The 18,942-nt window shown below is 47.5% G+C and overlaps 1 protein-coding gene across 2 annotated transcripts in view; it reads left to right on the top strand.

The window, feature by feature from the left end:
- The window catches only part of DNHD1 (dynein heavy chain domain 1), a 185,293-nt gene that overhangs the window by 78,937 nt on the left and 87,414 nt on the right, over window positions 1-18,942 (top strand). For both annotated transcript variants that reach the window (XM_073559822.1, XM_073559821.1), the window contains exons 5-6: window positions 6,290-6,704; window positions 6,787-6,912. In XM_073559822.1, the coding sequence (XP_073415923.1) occupies window positions 6,290-6,704; window positions 6,787-6,912 (541 nt within the window). The remainder of the gene's footprint in view (window positions 1-6,289; window positions 6,705-6,786; window positions 6,913-18,942) is intronic.

Below are 18,942 nucleotides of genomic sequence, written 5' to 3'. Positions count from 1 at the left end.
GATGTGGTGGTGGTGTTATGGGGGATATGCTGTGGATGTGGTGGTGTTATGGGGGATATGTTGTGGATGTGGTGGTGGTGTTATGGGGGATATGTTGTGGATGTGGTGCTGGTATTATGGAGATATGCTGTGGATGTGGCGGTGGTGTTATGGAGATATGCTGTGGATGTGGTGGTGATGTTATGGGGAATATGCTGTGGATGTGGTGGTGGTGTTATGGGGGGTATGCTGTGGATGTGGTGGTGGTGTTATGGAGATATGCTGTGGATGTGGTGGTGGTGTTATGGGGGATATGCTGTGGATGTAGTGGTGGTGTTATGGGGGATATGCTGTGGATGTGGTGGTGGTATTATGGAGAAATGCTGTGGATGTGGTGGTGGTGTTATGGGGGATATGCTGTGGATGTGGTGGTGGTGTTATGGGGGATATGCTGTGGATGTGGTGGTGGTGTTATGGAGATATGCTGTGGATGTGGTGGTGGTGTTATGGGGGATATGCTGTGGATGTAGTGGTTGTGTTATGGGGGATATGCTGTGGATGTGGTGGTGGTGTTATGGGGGATATGCTGTGGATGTGGTGGTGGTGTTATGGGGATATGCTGTGGATGTGGTGGTGGTATTATGGAGAAATGCTGTGGATGTGGTGGTGGTGTTATGGGGGATGTGCTGTGGATGTGGTGGTGCTGTTATGGGGGTTATGTTGTGGATGTGGCGGTGGTATTATGGGGGATATGCTGTGGATGTGGCGGTGGTGGTATGGGGGATATGCTGTGGAAGTGGCGGTGGTATTATGGGGGATATGCTGTGGATGTGGTGGTGGTATTATGGGGGATATGCTGTGGATGTGGCGGTGGTATTATGGGGGACATGCTGTGGATGTGGTGGTGGTATTATGGGGGATATGCTGTGGATGTGGCGGTGGGATCATGGGGAATATGCTGTGGATGTGGCGGTGGTGTTATGGGAGATATGCTGTGAATGTGGCGGTGGTATTATGGAGATATGCTGTGGATGTGGCGGTGGTGTTATGGGGGATATGCTGTGGATGTGGTGGTGGTGTTATGGAGGTTATGTTGTGGATGTGGTGGTGGTGTTATGGGGGATATGCTGTGGATGTGATGGTGGTGTTATGGAGATATGCTGTGGTTGTGGTGGTGGTTTTATCGGGGATATGCTGTGGATGTGGTGGTGGTGTTATGGGGAATATGCTGTGGATGTGGTGGTGGTGTTATGGGGGATATGCTGTGAATGTGGCGGTGGTGTTAGGGGGGATATGCTGTGGATGTGGCGGAGGTGTTATGGGGGTATGCTGTGGATGTGGCGGTGGTATTATGGAGATATGCTGTGGATGTGGCGGTGGTATTATGGGGGATATGCTGTGGATGTGGCGGTGGTATTATGGGGGATATGCTGTGGATGTGGCGGTGGTATTATGGGGGATATGCTGTGGATGTGGTGGTGATGTTATGGGGGATATGCTGTGGATGTGGTGGGGGTGTTATGGGGGATATGCTGTGGATGTGGTGGTGGTGTTATGGGGGATATGTTGTGGATGTGGCGGTGGTATTATGGGGGATATGCTGTGGATGTGGTGGTGGTATTATGGGGGATATGCTGTGGATGTGGCGGTGGTGTTATACGATGTGCTGTGGATGTGGCGGTGGTATTATGGGGGATATGCTGTGGATGTGGCGGTGGTATTATGAGGGATATGCTGTAGGTGTGGTGGTGTTATGGGGGTTATGTTGTGGATGTGGTGGTGGTGTTATGGGGGATATGCTGTGGATGTGGCGGTGGTATTATGGAGATATGCTGTGGATGTGGCGGTGGTGTTATGGGGGATATGCTGTGGATGTGGTGGTGGTGTTATGGGGGGTATGTTGTGGATGTGGTGGTGGTGTTATGGGGGATATGTTGTGGATGTGGTGGTGGTATTATGGAGATATGCTGTGGATGTGGCGGTGGTGTTATGGGGGATATGCTGTGGATGTGGTGGTGGTGTTATGGAGATATGCTGTGGATGTGGTGGTGGTGTTATGGGGGATAGTCTGTGGATGTAGTGGTGGTGTTATGGGGGATATGCTGTGGATGTGGTGGTGATATTATGGAGAAATGCTGTGGATGTGGTGGTGGTGTTATGGGGGATATGTTGTGGATGTGGCAATGGTATTATGGGGGATATGCTGTGGATGTGGTGGTGGTATTATGGGGGATATGCAGTGGATGTGGCGGTGCTGTTATGGGGGATGTGCTGTGGATGTGGCAGTGGTATTATGGGGGATATGCTGTGGATGTGGCGGTGGTATTATGGGGGATATGCTGTGGATGTGGCGGTGGTATTATGGGGGATATGCTGTGGATGTGGCGGTGGTATTATGGGGGTTATGTTGTGGATGTGGTGGTGGTGTTATGGGGGATATGCTGTGGATGTGGTGGTGTTATGGGGGATATGTTGTGGATGTGGTGGTGGTATTATGGAGATATGCTGTGGATGTGGCGGTGGTGTTATGGGGGATATGCTGTGGATGTGGTGGTGGTGTTATGGAGATATGCTGTGGATGTGGTGGTGATGTTATGGGGGATATGCTGTGGATGTGGTGGTGGTGTTATGGGGGATATGCTGTGGATGTGGTGGTGGTGTTATGGGGGATATGCTGTGGATGTGGTGGTGGTGTTATAGGGGATATGCTGTGGATGTGGTGGTGGTGTTATGGGGGATGTGCTGTGGATGTGGTGGTGGTGTTATGAGGGATATGCTGTGGATGTGGTGGTGGTGTTATGGGGGATATGCTGTGGATGTGGTGGTGGTGTTATGGGGGATATGCTGTGGATGTGGTGGTGGTGTTATGGGGGATATGCTGTGGATGTGGTGGTGGGATCATGGGGGGTATGCTGTGGATGTGGTGGTGGTGTTATGGGGGATATGCTGTGGATGTGGTGGTGGTGTTATGGGAGATATGCTGTGGATGTGGTGGTGGTGTTATGGGAGATATGCTGTGGATGTGGTGGTGGTGTTATGGGGGATATGCTGTGGATGTGGTGGTGGTGTTATGGGCGATATGCTGTGGATGTGGTGGTGGTGTTATGGGAGATATGCTGTGGATGTGGTGGTGATATTATGGAGAAATGCTGTGGATATGGTGGTGGTGTTATGGGGGATATGTTGTGGATGTGGTGGTGGTATTATGGAGATATGCTGTGGATGTGGTGGTGGTGTTATGGGGATATGCTGTGGATGTGGTGGTGGTGTTATGGGGATATGCTGTGGATGTGGTGGTGGGATCATGGGGGATATGCTGTGGATGTGGTGGTGGGATCATGGGGGATATGCTGTGGATGTGGTGGTGGGATCATGGGGGATATGCTGTGGATGTGGTGGTGGGATCATGGGGGATATGCTGTGGATGTGGTGGTGGGATCATGGGGGATATGCTGTGGATGTGGCAGTGGTGTTATGCGGGATATGCTGTGGATGTGGCGGTGGTATTATGGGAGATATGCTGTGGATGTGGCGGTGGTGTTATGGGGGATATGCTGTGGATGTGGTGGTGGGATCATGGGGGATATGCTGTGGATGTGGTGGTGGGATCATGGGGGATATGCTGTGGATGTGGCGGTGGTGTTATGGGGGATATGCTGTGGATGTGGTGGTGGTGTTATGGGGGATATGCTGTGGATGTGGCGGTGGTATTATGGGGGATATGCTGTGGATGTGGCGGTGGTATTATGGAGATATGCTGTGGATGTGGCGGTGGTATGGAGATATGCTGTGGATGTGGTGGTGATGTTATGGGGGATATGCTGTGGATGTGGTGGTGGTGTTATGGGGGATATGCTGTGGATGTGGTGGTAGTATTATGGAGATATGCTGTGGATGTGGTGGTGGTGTTATGGGGGATATGCTGTGGATGTGGTGGTGGTGTTATGGGGGATATGCTGTGGATGTGATGGTGGTGTTATAGGTGATATGCTGTGGATGTGGTGGTGGTGTTATGGGGGATATGCTGTGGATGTGGTGGTGGGATCATGGGGGATATGCTGTGGATGTGGTGGTGGGATCATGGGGGATATGCTGTGGATGTGGTGGTGGTGTTATGGGGATATGCTGTGGATGTGGTGGTGGTGTTATGGGGGATATGCTGTGGATGTGGTGGTGGTGTTATGGGAGATATGCTGTGGATGTGGTGGTGGTGTTATGGGGGATATGCTGTGGATGTGGTGGTGGGATCATGGGGGATATGCTGTGGATGTGGTGGTGGGATCATGGGGGATATGCTGTGGATGTGGCGGTGGTGTTATGGGGGATATGCTGTGGATGTGGCGGTGGTATTATGGTAGATATGCTGTGGATGTGGCGGTGGTGTTATGGGGGATATGCTGTGGATGTGGTCGTGGGATCATGGGGGATATGCTGTGGATGTGGTGGTGGGATCATGGGGGCTATGCTGTGGATGTGGCGGTGGTGTTATGGGGGATATGCTGTGGATGTGGTGGTGGTGTTATGGGGGATATGCTGTGAATGTGGCGGTGGTATTATGGGGGATATGCTGTGGATGTGGTGGTGGTGTTATGGGGGATATGTTGTGGATGTGGCGGTGGTATTATGGAGGATATGCTGTGGATGTGGTGGTGGTGTTATGGGGGATATGTTGTGGATGTGGCGGTGGTATTATGGGGGATATGCTGTGGATGTGGCGGTGGTATTATGGGGGATATGCTGTGGATGTGGTGGTGGTGTTATGGGGGATATGCTGTGGATGTGGTGGTGGTGTTATGGGAGATATGCTGTGGACGTGGTGGTGGTGTTATGGGGGATATGCTGTGGATGTGGTGGTGGGATCATGGGGGATATGCTGTGGATGTGGTGGTGGGATCATGGGGGATATGCTGTGGATGTGGTGGTGGGATCATGGGGGATATGCTGTGGATGTGGTGGTGGGATCATGGGGGATATGCTGTGGATGTGGCGGTGGTGTTATGGGGGATATGCTGTGGATGTGGCGGTGGTATTATGGTAGATATGCTGTGGATGTGGCGGTGGTGTTATGGGGGATATGCTGTGGATGTGGTCGTGGGATCATGGGGGATATGCTGTGGATGTGGTGGTGGGATCATGGGGGATATGCTGTGGATGTGGCGGTGGTGTTATGGGGGATATGCTGTGGATGTGGCGGTGGTATTATGGGGGATATGCTGTGGATGTGGTGGTGGTATTATGGTAGATATGCTGTGGATGTGGCGGTGGTGTTATGGGGGATATGCTGTGGATGTGGTCGTGGGATCATGGGGGATATGCTGTGGATGTGGTGGTGGTGTTATGGGGGATATGCTGTGAATGTGGCGGTGGTATTATGGGGGATATGCTGTGGATGTGGTGGTGGTGTTATGGGGGATATGTTGTGGATGTGGCGGTGGTATTATGGGGGATATGCTGTGGATGTGGTGGTGGTGTTATGGGGGATATGCTGTGAATGTGGCCGTGGTATTATGGGGGATATGCTGTGGATGTGGTGGTGGTGTTATGGGGGATATGTTGTGGATGTGGCGGTGGTGTTATGGGAGATATGCTGTGGATGTGGTGGTGGTGTTATGGGGGATATGCTGTGGATGTGGTGGTGGGATCATGGGGGATATGCTGTGGATGTGGTGGTGGGATCATGGGGCATATGCTGTGGATGTGGTGGTGGGATCATGGGGGATATGCTGTGGATGTGGCGGTGGTGTTATGGGGGATATGCTGTGGATGTGGCGGTGGTATTATGGTAGATATGCTGTGGATGTGGCGGTGGTGTTATGGGGGATATGCTGTGGATGTGGTCGTGGGATCATGGGGGATATGCTGTGGATGTGGTGGTGGGATCATGGGGGATATGCTGTGGATGTGGCGGTGGTGTTATGGGGGATATGCTGTGGATGTGGCGGTGGTATTATGGGGGATATGCTGTGGATGTGGTGGTGGTATTATGGTAGATATGCTGTGGATGTGGCGGTGGTGTTATGGGGGATATGCTGTGGATGTGGTCGTGGGATCATGGGGGATATGCTGTGGATGTGGTGGTGGGATCATGGGGGATATGCTGTGGATGTGGCGGTGGTGTTATGGGGGATATGCTGTGGATGTGGTGGTGGTGTTATGGGGGATATGCTGTGGATGTGGCGGTGGTATTATGGGGGATATGCTGTGGATGTGGTGGTGGTATTATGGGGGATATGCTGTGGATGTGGTGGTGGTGTTATGGGGGATATGCTATGGATAATTCTCTATGATTTTGGACTCCTCTATCTTCCAGGCCGCTCAGCGACGTCTCCAGTCTCTCCAGACCGATGCTCTTCTGGTCTCTGCCTCCATCTCCTACCTCGGCTGTCTGCCATGGACTCGCTGTACACGTTTGCTGGCCAAGTGGTGGTCCGTCTGTCAGGGGCATGACGTGTCTGTGGGTCCAGATGATATAAGAGATTCTCTCGAGTCTCCAAACCAAGAACACGGAGTACCAGAGCATTTACTGCAGCTGCTGAGCTCCCCCTCCGAGACATTGCTGTGGGAAAAAGAACGGCTTCCCATGAACACCGAGACTGTGACACGAGCGGCACTGCTCCGCGCCAGTGGCTGCTATTCCGTGCTCAGACCAACACTGATCCTGGACCCGGACTTGATGGTGGACAGATGGATGCCGGTTCTGCTGGGTGTAGGGGACCAGGCGGGAGGTCAGGCCGCTTCTTTATTTCTTGTGTCTTCAGTGTCTGTGCTGAAGTCAGAGCAGTCACGTCTCTCGCTTTTCTGGTGCAGGTAAATCGTCAGCCACTTACAAGGGTAGAGACCATCAGAGACCTCTAGACATGGACCAGGAGCTGTGCGTAATCGACGCGTCTGATATAGAGTTCACCCAGAGACTGTCATCTGTGACAGAACGAGGTGAGAACCCATGAGTGATGGAGTCAGAGTCATAGTTAGCAAGGCCGAAAAAAGCCCTGTGTCCATCCAGTTCAGCCTATATTCTGTCAGAATAAATCCCCAGATCTACGTCCTTCTAAAGAACCTGATAACTGTAAGATACAATATTGTTCCACTCCAGGAAGACATACAGGCCTCTCCTGAACCCCTCGACTGAGTTCGCCATCACCACCTCCTCAGGCAGGGAATTCCAGATTCTCAGTGCCCTAACAGTAAAGAATCCTCTTCTATGTTGGTGGAGAAACCTTTTCTCCTCCAGACGCAGAGAATGCCCCCTTGTGACCGTCACCTTCCTTGGTATAAACAGATCCTCGGAGAGATATTTGTATTGCCCCCTTATATACTTATACATGGTTATTAGATCGCCCCTCAGTCGTCTTTTTTCTAGACTAAATCCTAATTTTGCTAATCTCTCTGGGTATTGTAGTTCCCCCATCCCCTTTATTAATTTTGCTGCCCTCCTTTGTACTCGTCTAGTCCCATTATATCCTTCCTGATCACCGGTGCTATAAACTGTACCCAGTACTCCATGTGCGGTCTAACCAGGGGTTTGTACAGAGGCAGTATAATGCTCTCATCATGTGTATCCAGACCTCTTTTAATGCACCCCATGATCCTGTTTGCCTTGGTAGCCGCTGCCTGGCACTGGCTGCTCCAGGTAAGTTTATCATTAGCTAGGATCCCCAAGTCCTTCTCCATGTCAGATTTACCCAGTGGTTTCCTGTTCAGTGTGTAATGGTGATATTGATTCCTTCCTCCCATGTGTATAACCTTACATTTATCATTGTTACACCCCATCTGCCGCCTTTCGGCCCAAGTTCCCAACTTATCCAGATCCATCTGTAGCAGAATACGATCTTCTCTTGTACTGACTGCTTTACATAGTTTTGTATCATCTGCAAATATCGATATTTTACTGTGTAAACCTTCTACCAGATCGTTAATAAATATGTTGAAGAGAATAGGTCCCAACACCGACCCTTGCAGAACCCCACTGGTCACAGTGACCCAGTTAGAGAATATACCATTTATAACCACCCTCTGCTTTCTATCACTCAGCCAGTTACTTACCCATTTACACACATTTTCCCCCAGACCCGGCATTCTCATTTTGTGTACCAACCTCTTGTGTGGCACGGTATCAAACGCGTTGGGAAAATCAGGATATACCACGTCCAATGACTCACCTTGGTCCAGTCTATAGCTTACCTCTTCATAAAAGCTGATTAGAGTGGTGTGACAGGAGTGATTCCTCATAAACCCATGCTGATATGGAGTTACGCAGTTATTCTCATTGAGATAATCCAGAATAACATCCCTCAGAAACCCTTCACATATTTTACCAACAATAGAGGTTAGACTCACTGGCCTATAATTTCCAGGTCACTTTTAGAGCCTTTTTGAATATTGGTACCACATTTGCTTTGCGCCAGTCCTGTGGAACAGACCCCGTCGCTATAGAGTCTCTAAATATAAGAAATAATGGTTTGTCTATTATATTACATGACTTAGTTCTCTTAGTACTCGTGGGTGTATGCCATCCGAACCCAGAGATTTATCTATTGTAATCTTATGTAGCCGGTTTCGCCCCTCTTCTTGGGTTAGATTGGTGACCCTTAATATCAGGTTTTCTTGGTCTCTCGGCATTTCATTTTCCATCGTGAATACCGTGGAGAAGAAGGTGTGTAATATATTCGCTTTTTCCTCGTCATCTACAACCATTCTTTCCTCACAGTTTTATAAGGTTCCTACACTGTCACTTATGATTCTGTTACTATTGATATAGCTGAAGGACAGCTTGGGATTAGTGTTACTCTCCTTTGTGCTTCTCTGTTTCCTTTTTGGCAGCTGTAATTAGTTTTTTAGATAAAGTATTTTCTCCCTGTAGTTGTTAGATCCTCAGCGGGGCCGTCCTGCTTTAGTAGTGTCAATGCTTTCTTGTTACTGGTAATCGCCCCTCTTACTTCTTTCTTTCGCCACATTGGGTTTTTCCTATTTCTTCTCCTTTTATTCCCACAAGGTATAAACCGCTTACAGCGCCTATTTAGGATGTTCTTACACATTTCCCATTTATTATCTGTATTCTTATTTCTGAGGACATTGTCCCAGTCACCAGATTAAGGGAATCTGTCACCTAGTTTTCGAGTATCAGCAGCCGGCCACCGCCATCAGGGGATTATCTCCAGCATTCTATAATGCATTCTGTAATGCTGTAGATAAGCCCCCGATGTAACCTGAAAGAGAAGAAAAACGAGTTAGATTATACTCACCCTGGCGTTCGGTCCGGTCCGATGGGTGTCGCGGTCCGGTCCGGCGCCTCCCATCTTCTGACGGTGACGTCCTCTTCTTTGCTTCCCATCGTGACTCCTGCGCAGGCGCACTGCTCTGCCCTGTTGAGGGCAGAGCAGAATACTGCAGTGCGCACGCGCCGGTCCTCTCCCAGCGCCTGCACACTGCAGTACTCTGCTCTGCCCTGTTGAGGACAGAGCAGTGCGCCTGTGCAGGAGTTACGATGGGAAGCAAAGAAGAGGACGTCACCGTTAGTAGATAGGAGGCGCCGGACCGGACCGCGACACCCATCAGACCGGACCGAACGCCAGGGTGAGTATAATCTAACTCGTTTTTCTTCTCTTTCAGGTTACATCGGGGGCTTATCTACAGCATTACAGAATGCATTACAGAATGCTGGAGATAATCCCCTGATGGCGATGCCCGCAGCTGATATTCAAAAACTAGGTGACAGATTCCCTTTAAGGGCATCTCTAAGCTGGTCAAACATTGCCTTCCTAAAGTTCAGTGTTTTTGTGACTCCCTGACAAGTCCCCCTAGCGAAACACAAGTGACACTGTACAATAGTGTGGTCGCTATTTCCTAGATGCCCGACCACCTGCAGATCTGTTATTCTGTCAGGTCTGTTAGACAGTATTAGGTGTAAAGTGCTGCACCAATTGTGAGAGATAATGTGTCTTGGTTATTAGCAGAAACCTGTGGCCTTTATGGGTTTCGCAGGTCTCTGTTTCCCAGTTAATATCCGCGTAGTTAAAGTCCCCCACAACAAGGAGGGACATCAACTACCCGGATATTAACATGGAGAGACGTCGCCTGTCACTCCTGGAGTGGGGAAGTCCTACAGAAACATCGACTGTCACTCCTGGAGTGGGAATGTCCTACGGAGACGTCACCTGTTACTCCTTGAGTGTGGAAATCCTACAGAGACATCTCCTGTTACTCCGGGAGTCTGAAAGTCCTACGGAGACATCACATGTCACTCCTGGAGTGGGGAAGTCCTACGGAGACATCGCCTGTCACTCCGGGAGTGGGAAAGTCCTACGGAGACATCGCCTGTTACTCCTGGAGTGGGAAAGTCCTACAGAGATGTCAAGAAATGTGGCATAAGTCTTATTGTTCAGTCACACATAAAGAGCTCTGCTACATCTCCTTGGTTTTGTGAATTACATGCTCCAGCAAAGATCCCCCTTCACAAGCTACATCTCCCTCCCTCTCCCCTGCATGCAGCTGTGTATCTTGAGACCCTAGTGTGCCACAGAGCAGTTTAAGAAAAACTGGTTGAAAGCAGTTCTGGATGCACATGGCTCTTTGTCTATTACAGTGTTCATTTAAAGATCAAATATAATAGCACTGAGTATTTGGGTCGCCCTCCCAGGGCTGTGGGGTACTCGGTACCGGGCCGGTCCTTCAGCGGGGAATGTCACAGCAGTGGTGACCCGGTCTGTGACCCTGGGCGCCCATGTAAAAGAGTATTGAGTGATGAAATAAACTTTATGAGTGATTTGTGACGCCACCTGTGGTGTTCGGCAATGAAGATGTTAAGCCGACTGTTGTGAGTTCATTTTCTGGTCTACCAGTTGTGAATTCTCCTTCCAGGCTCCCTCTGGTGGTAACAGGAGGTAGTGAGGCTGATTTAATCAGTAGATCACCTGATAATGAGGATGACGATTGGACCTCAGGAATTTCAGACTGGATTTAAGTCAGCCGACGCCTTGTTCTGGTGCTGGTGATTCCTTCTGGCTTTTCAGCTCTTGGTGTTCAGCTCTGTTCCAGTCTGCTCAAGCTAAGTTTTTCTGCTAATGTTCACACTTGATTTTGTTGGTCTATTCAGTTTTTTGTGTGGTCAGCCAGCTCCGGCTGGGGGCTGTGCTGAATTTCCACTCTTATTTATCTGTATTTGCCAATTTGCTTTTTGTCCCTTATTAGATTGACCTCTTTTTTGCTCTGTCTCAGAATATTTCAGAGTGCTGATATAGTGGGAGAAGTCTAGTGACTTCAGGGTTAATCTTGTTATCAGAAGTGTTGAACATGCTTTTTGGCAGATTGCAGACAGTGTCTTTCCTTTCCTGTCCTTTCTAGTTAGTTTGGGCCCCATCGTTTGCTCAGCCTATTTTCCTGCCTGTGTTTGTGTTTTCATCTTGCTTCACCGTCAATACGTGTGGGGGCTGTCTTTCCTTTGGTGTCTGCTCTGGGGCAGTTAGTTTTCCCCTTTCTTGCTTTAGGCTTATTTAGTCCTCCGGCGGTGAAGAGGCATCTAGGATCATCGTAGGTACGCTCCACGGTTGCTGCTAGTTGTGTGGTTAGGATCTGGGATCTGCAATCTGCATAGTTACCAACCTCTCTGGTTTTCTGTGACTTAGCTTGTTTTGTTTTTTTCCTCCTCGGTGACCCATTCATAACAGAATCACCAACCATACCGCATATTCTAGGGTACTCAAAAGCAGGAAAAGGTTGTTAAAAAAAAAAAAAAAGTCAGAATTTTTTTTTTATGTATTTTTTCCTCTTTTTCTCTGGGGCTGTAGGAGGATTTTTTTTTTCCTAATGAAGATTAAGCAACTGTCTGATCGTGGGGAGCAACTTGCTGCTGAAGTGCAGGGAATTTCCACCTACTTTATTCAGTCACATGCTGCTGAACCCAAGATTCCTACTCCTGATGTGTTTTCTGGGGATCGGTCTAAATTTCTGAATTTTAAGAATAATTGTAAATTATTTCTTGCCTTGAAGCCTAACTTATCGGGGAGCTCTGTGCAGCAGGTTAAAATTGTCATCTCTTTGCTGCGCGGCGATCCCCAGGATTGGGCTTTTTCTCTGACACCTGAAAATCCTATTTTGACTAATGTGGATGGATTTTTTGAAGCCTTGGGGTTGTTGTATGATGAACCTAATGCTGTTGATCAAGCTGAGAGAACCCTGTTGGCATTAAACCAGGGTCAGGATCCTGCAGAGTTATACTGTCAAAAATTCCGAAAGTGGGCGGTCCTTACTACATGGAATGATGGTGCTTTGGCAGCTCTCTTTCGGAAAGGTTTGCAGAGACCGTAAAAGATATTATGGTGGGATTTCCTGTTCCCTCTGGTCTGGATGATTCTATGTCATTAGCCATTCAAGTTGATCGGCGTTTACGTGAACGTAAAACTACACGGGAGGCGTTGCCACCTTTTGAACAAACGTCTGAACCTATGCAATGCGATGGGGTTTTGTCTAGGGCGCAACGTCGGGAGTTTAGAAGGCGTAATAAGCTGTGTTTTTTCTGTGGAGATGCCTCTCATACTATTTCTGTCTGCCCTAAACGAGAGAAACGTTTTGCACACACATTTGCTGTGGGCAGTGTACAACCTAAGTTCCTTTTGGCAATTACTCTGATCTGCTCCTTGTCCACATTTTCCACTAAGGCTTTTGTGGATTCAGGAGCAGCGTTGAATCTGATGGATTTGGACTTTGCTAAACGTTGTGGTTTTTCCATGACGCCTCTGCGGACGCCTATTCCTTTGAGGGGTATTGATGCCACTCCTTTGGTGGAGAATAGACCTCAGTTTTGGACCCAGGTGATAATGCGAGTTGCCCCAGACCACCAAGAAAGTTGTAAATTTCTGGTGCTGCATAATTTGCATGATACTATTGTTCTGGGTTTTCCTTGGTTGCAAACTCATAATCCAGTTTTGGATTGGAAATCTGGGTCTGTGGTGAGTTGGGGTTGTCAGTGTGTTCTTAGGGACGCTCCTGTTTTCTCCTCCTCTTCTCAGTCTCATGATATTCCTGATTATCTGGCTGAATTCTCTGATGTATTTAGTGAGAGTAAGTCTGCGTCTTTGCCTCCTCATAGGAGTTATGACAGTGCAATTGAGTTGATGCCTGGGTGTAAATTTCCCAAGGGTCGGCTTTTCAACATATCTGTACCCGAACATGATGCTATGCGATCCTATATTAAGGAGTCATTGGAGAAGGGTCATATTAGACCATCCTCGTCACCTTTAGGTGCTGGGGGTTTTTTTGTGGCCAAGAAAGATGGTTCATTAAGATCTTGTATTGATTATCGTTCCCTTGACAAAATTACTGTTAAATATCAGTATCCGTTACCCCTGATTTCTGATCTTTTCTCCAGAGTTAAAGGTGCTTGCTGGTTTACCAAGCTTGACCTCAGGGGGGCGTATAATCTTATTCGCATTAAGCAGGCGGATGAATGGAAGACAGCATTTAATACTCCGGAGAGACATTTTGAGGACCTGGTGATGCCTTTTGGGCTCACTAATGCCCCTTCTGTCTTCCAGTGCTTCATGAATGATATTTTCCGAGATTTTGTGGATAAATTTTTGATCATCTATCTGGATGATATTTTGATCTTTTCTAGTGATTGGGATTCTCATGTGGAACACGTCCGGACTGTGTTCCGGATTTTGAGGGAGAATTCCCTGTTTGTTAAGGGATCGAAATGCCTCTTTGGTGTACAGAGGATTTCATTTTTGGGATTTATCTTGTCTCCATCGACTATTGAAATGGACCCGGCCAAGGTACAGGCCATTTATGATTGGGTTCAGCCTACTTCTTTGAAGGCCCTCCAGAAGTTTTTGGGCTTTGCTAATTTCTATCGTAAATTTATAGGTAATTTTTCTGGTATTGTAAAACCACTGACTGATCTGACCAAGAAGGGCGTTGATGTGCTGAATTGGTCTCCTGAGGCTTTCTCAGCATTTCAGGAGCCTAAGCAGAGATTTACTTCAGCTCCAGTTTTACGGCAACCTGATGTCTCACTTCCATTTCAGGTGGAGGTAGATGCTTCTGAGATTGGTGCAGGAGCTGTTTTGTCCCAAAAGGACCCTGTGACTTCTAAGATGAATCCCTGTGCCTTCTTTTCTCAAAAGTTCTCCCCATCTGAACGCAACTATGACGTGGGGAATCGGGAATTGTTGGCCATGAAATGGGCATTTGAGGAGTGGAGACATTGGTTGGAGGGAGCTAGACATCAAGTTGTGGTCCTCACCGATCACAAAAATTTGATTTATCTGGAGTCGGCCAAATGCTTGAATCCTAGACAGGCTAGAAGGGCCTTGTTTTTCATGCGTTTTAATTTTGTGGTCTCTTTTCTTCCGGGCACTAAGAATGTTAAGGCAGACGCCCTTTCTAGGAGTTTCTTTGCCGATTCTCTTAATATGACTGAGCCTACTACCATCCTAGGTGAGGGGGTAGTTCTTTCTCCCATTTCGCCCGATTTGAGACGCGCCCTGGAGGAATCTCAGGAGGATAAACCTGAGCGTTGCCCTATGGGAAAATTGTATGTTCCTGACCAGTGGAGAAAGAGAGTGATGTCTGAAATTCATTGCTCCGCATTGGCTGGTCATCCAGGTATTTTTGGTACCAGAGATTTGGTGAGTTGGTCTTTTTGGTGGCCTGCCTTATCTCATGATGTCAGGAATTTTGTACAGTCCTGTGGGACTTGTTCTCGTTCTAAACCCTGTTCTCGTTCTAGTGGGTTGCTGATGCCCCTGTCGGTGCCCAAGAGGCCATGGACCCATATCTCAATGGATTTTATTTCTGATCTTCCTGTCTCTCAGAGAATGACTGTTATCTGGGTGATTTGTGATAGATTTTCGAAGAGGGTCCATCTTGTACCACTCCCAAAGTTGCCATCTTCCGCTGAGTTGGTGCCCTTGTTTTTACAACAGGTGGTTCGGTTATATGGGATTCCTGAGAACATTGTGTCCGATAGAGGGGTCCAGTTTGTTTCCAGATTCTGGAAAGCCTTTTGTTCCAATCTGGGAATTCAGTTATCCTTCTCCTCTGCGTTTCATCCCCAGACCAATGGGCAGACTGAGAGAACAAACCAGACCTTGGAGTCTTATTTAAGATGTTTTATATCTGCTGATCAGAATGATTGGGTCTCATTTTTGCCCTTGGCTGAATTCGCGTTGAACAATAGAGCTAGTTCTGCCACTTTGATGTCACCCTTTTTCTGTAATTTTGGGTTTCATCCTCGATTCTCTTCAGGGCAAGTGGAATCTTCATCCTGCCCAGGTGTGGACACTGTGGTTAAGAGAATGCAGCAGATATGGTACCAAGTGGTGGATAAGTTGTCACTCTCTCAGGAAAAGGCCCAGCGATTTTCCAACCGGCATAGGACCATTGGTCCCCGGTTTAAAGTGAATGATATGGTTTGGTTGTCGTCTAAGAATATTCCTATGAAGGTTGCATCTCCAAAATTTAAGCCAAGATTTATTGGACCTTATAAGATTTTGGAGATTCTTAATCCTGTTTCTTTTCGATTGGCTCTTCCAGTTACGTTCAAAATCCATAATGTATTTCACAAATCTCTGTTGAAGAGGTTTGTTGAGCCAGTGCTTCCTATGGCAGCACCTCCTGACCCTGTGTTGGTTGAAGGCAATGTGGAATATGAGGAAGAGAAAATATTGGATTCTCGTTTGGTTAGACAGAGACTCCAATATTTGGTCAAATGGAAGGGTTATGGCCAGGAGGATAATTCTTGGGTCTCTACCTCCGATATTCATGCCAATAGATTGGTTCGTGCTTTTCACCGGGCCCATCCTGATCGGCCTGGTGGCGTGGATGAGGGTTCGGTGACCCCTCCTCAAGGGGGGGTACTGTTGTGAGTTCAGTTTCTGGTCTACCAGTTGTGAGTTCTCCTTCCAGGCTCCCTCTGGTGGTAACAGGAGGTAGTGAGGCTGATTTAATCAGTAGAGATCTGCCACCTGATAATGAGGATGACGATTGGACTTCAGGAATTTTCAGACTGGATTTAAGTCAGCTGACGCCCTATTCTGGTGCTGGTGATTCCTTCTGGCTTTTCAGCTCATGGTTTTCAGCTCTGTTCCAGTCATCTAAAGCTAAGTTTTTCTGCTAATGTTCACACTTGATTTTGTTGGTCTATTCAGTTTTTTGTGTGGTCAGGTAGCCCCGGCTGGGGCTGTGCTGAATTTTCACTGTTATTTATCTGTATTTGCCTATTTGCTTTTTGTCCCTTTTGAGATTGGCCTCTGTTTGCTCTGTCTCAGAATATTTCAGAGTGCTGATATAGTGGGAGAAGTCTAGTGACTTCAGGGTTAATTTTGTTATCAGAAGTGTTGGACGTTATTTTTGTAGGGTTTTTTGCAGGTTGCAGACAGTGTCTTTCCTTTCCTGTCCTTTCTAGTTAGTCGGGCCCCATCGTTTGCTCAGCCTATTTTCCTGCCTGTGTTTGTGCTTTCATCTTGTTTCACCATCAATACATGTGGGGGGCTATCTTTCCTTTGGGGTCTGCTCTGGGGCAGTTAGTTCCCCCTTTCTTGCTTTAGGCTTATTTAGTCCTCCGGCGGTGACGAGGAGTCTAGCATCATCGTAGGAAAGCTCCACGGCTGCCGCTAGTTGTGTGGTTAGGATCAGGGATCTGCAATCTGCATAGTTACCAACCTCTCTGTTTTTTCTGGGACTTAGCTTGTTTTGGTTTTTTCCTCCGCGGTGACCCATTCATAACAGCCGACGCTGCAGACAGATCCTCTAGGAGAGGTGGTGGGGTGCAGCAATGATGGTATAGCCCTCCACAGGTAGTGCTGTTGTCCCAGGGCAGAGTAGATGAAGAGGATAGGTGTTGAGGAAGAGGGTGCTGTGTATGGCACAGAGATGTAGCAGTGCTGAAGAAGTTGCAGGAAGAAGGCAAGGACACAACAGGGTGCAGTTTATCTACCTTTACTTTGTAAGTGCAGTCCAGGGTCCAGATTAAAGATGGCACAGGAGCTGATTAGCCTGGAAGCAACTTAGGAATCTCTCAGATGGGTTGTGTGGTCTCCTCTCTAGCGCTTACTTGAGGTACATGCAGTACTGTGTTACACTGTGTTACGCCTTGCTACACTTGTAAGGAGAGCTTTACGCTAGAACAACATGGGAAGGGAAGCAAAAGACCAGAAAAAGCCATACACCTGAAAAATGCTATTGAGAACTCTGCTATTAGAAGTGGAAAGGAAGAACAAAGACGAAAGAATCTAATTAATACAAATATTGGAGAAAGAGAAACCAATCACAAACTAAAATGTTTCTATACTAATGCACAAAGCATGGGCAACAAACAAGGAGAATTGGAACTACTAACACAGGAAAAGAAATATGATGTCATTGGAATCACTGAAACTTGGTGGGACGATACACATGATTGGAATACAAGACTAGAAGGATACAACTTATTTGCAAGAAACAGACTTGATAAACGAGGAGGAGGTGTCGCATTGTATGGTAGAAACGCGTATATCTGCACAGAGATTGAAGCTTCAGAGACTGGGAGTTCTGTGGAAACGGTTTGGGTAAGAATACAAGGACAGAACAATGGAAAGGACACCATTGTAGGCATTTACTACAGGCCGCCTGTGCAAGCTGAAGATATGGATGAACTCTTTATGCATCAAATGGCCAAGTTCTCCAAAAAATATGACATAGTTGTCATGGGAGATTTCAACTATCCAGACATTTGTTGGGAATCTCTCTCAGGCAAAACTAACAGGTCAAGGAAATTCTTATCCTCTCTTGCTGACAACTTTATCTTCCAAAAGGTAGGGGAGAAAACAAGGGGAACTGCTACCTTGGATCTAATCCTTATAAACAGGGAGGAAATGGTTGTGGAGGTAAAAGTGGCTGGGACCCTAGGAGGTAGCGACCATGCTATTTTAGAATTTTGAATAACTAGAGGAGGAAGACCTGTGAAGACTCAGACGTCAAGGTTAGATTTCAGAAAGGCAGATTTTAAGGGATTCAGAAAGAGAACTGGAGGGATCCAATGGCTGGATATCCTTAAAGACAAAAATGTCCAGGAAGGATGGGAAATCTTGAAAAATGAAATTCTCAAAGCACAATTGTTAACAATTCTGAAAAGGGGGAAGAATAGGAAGCTGTTATGAATGAGTCAACGGAGGAGGAGAAAACAAAAATACAAGCTAAGTCCAGAAAACTGGAGAGGTTGGTAGCTATCGGATTGCAGACCCCTGATCCTATTCACCACAACTAACAGTAGCCCTGGGGGGTTCCTACGGTGCCCTAGACCCCTCGTCACAGCCGGAGAACTACAAAAGCCTAAAGAAAGAAAGGGGAAATCTAAACTGCCCCAGAGCAGACCCCAAAGCAATAGACAGCCCCCAAGATGTATTGTCAGTGAAAAACAGATGAAAACACAAACACAGACAGAAAGACAGGCTGAGCAAACGATGGGGCCCAACTAACTAGATAGAACAGGACAGAAAAGATGCTGGCTGCAATCTGCAAAAAACCCTACAAAAATGTCCCAACCGTCTGATAGGAAAAAAGGCCCTGAAGTCGCTAGACTTCAAAATCACTATATCAGCACTCAGGTATATTCTGAAAACAGAGCAAAGAGATCAACTGATCAGAGACAAAAATGGAATTCAGCCAGTCCCAACCAGGACTGGCTGAATACAAACACTAAGGAAACCAGACAAAATCTCATGGAATAATAGCAGGGCAAAAACTTAGCTTTTAGTAGACAGGAACTAAAACTAGATGCCAGAGCTCAAAGCAGAAAGGATCACCAGCAAACCCTGCAGGGCGTCGGCTGCCTTATATCCACTCAGAAATTCCAGATGTCCAATCACACTCCGCCTGTTCAGATGACAGGTTCTTCCCATCCCAATCAATTTGACTACCTCTCTTCACCAGCAGAGGGAGTTCATCAGACATCAAAGGTGAAGGGGAAAATGAACTCACAACAGTACC

Source organism: Dendrobates tinctorius, unplaced genomic scaffold (genome assembly GCF_039654945.1).
Source record: "Dendrobates tinctorius isolate UK_male_01 unplaced genomic scaffold, ASM3965494v1 ptg000275l, whole genome shotgun sequence".
Taxonomy (NCBI): domain Eukaryota; kingdom Metazoa; phylum Chordata; class Amphibia; order Anura; family Dendrobatidae; genus Dendrobates; species Dendrobates tinctorius.
This window is presented reverse-complemented; position numbering and strand designations above follow the sequence as displayed.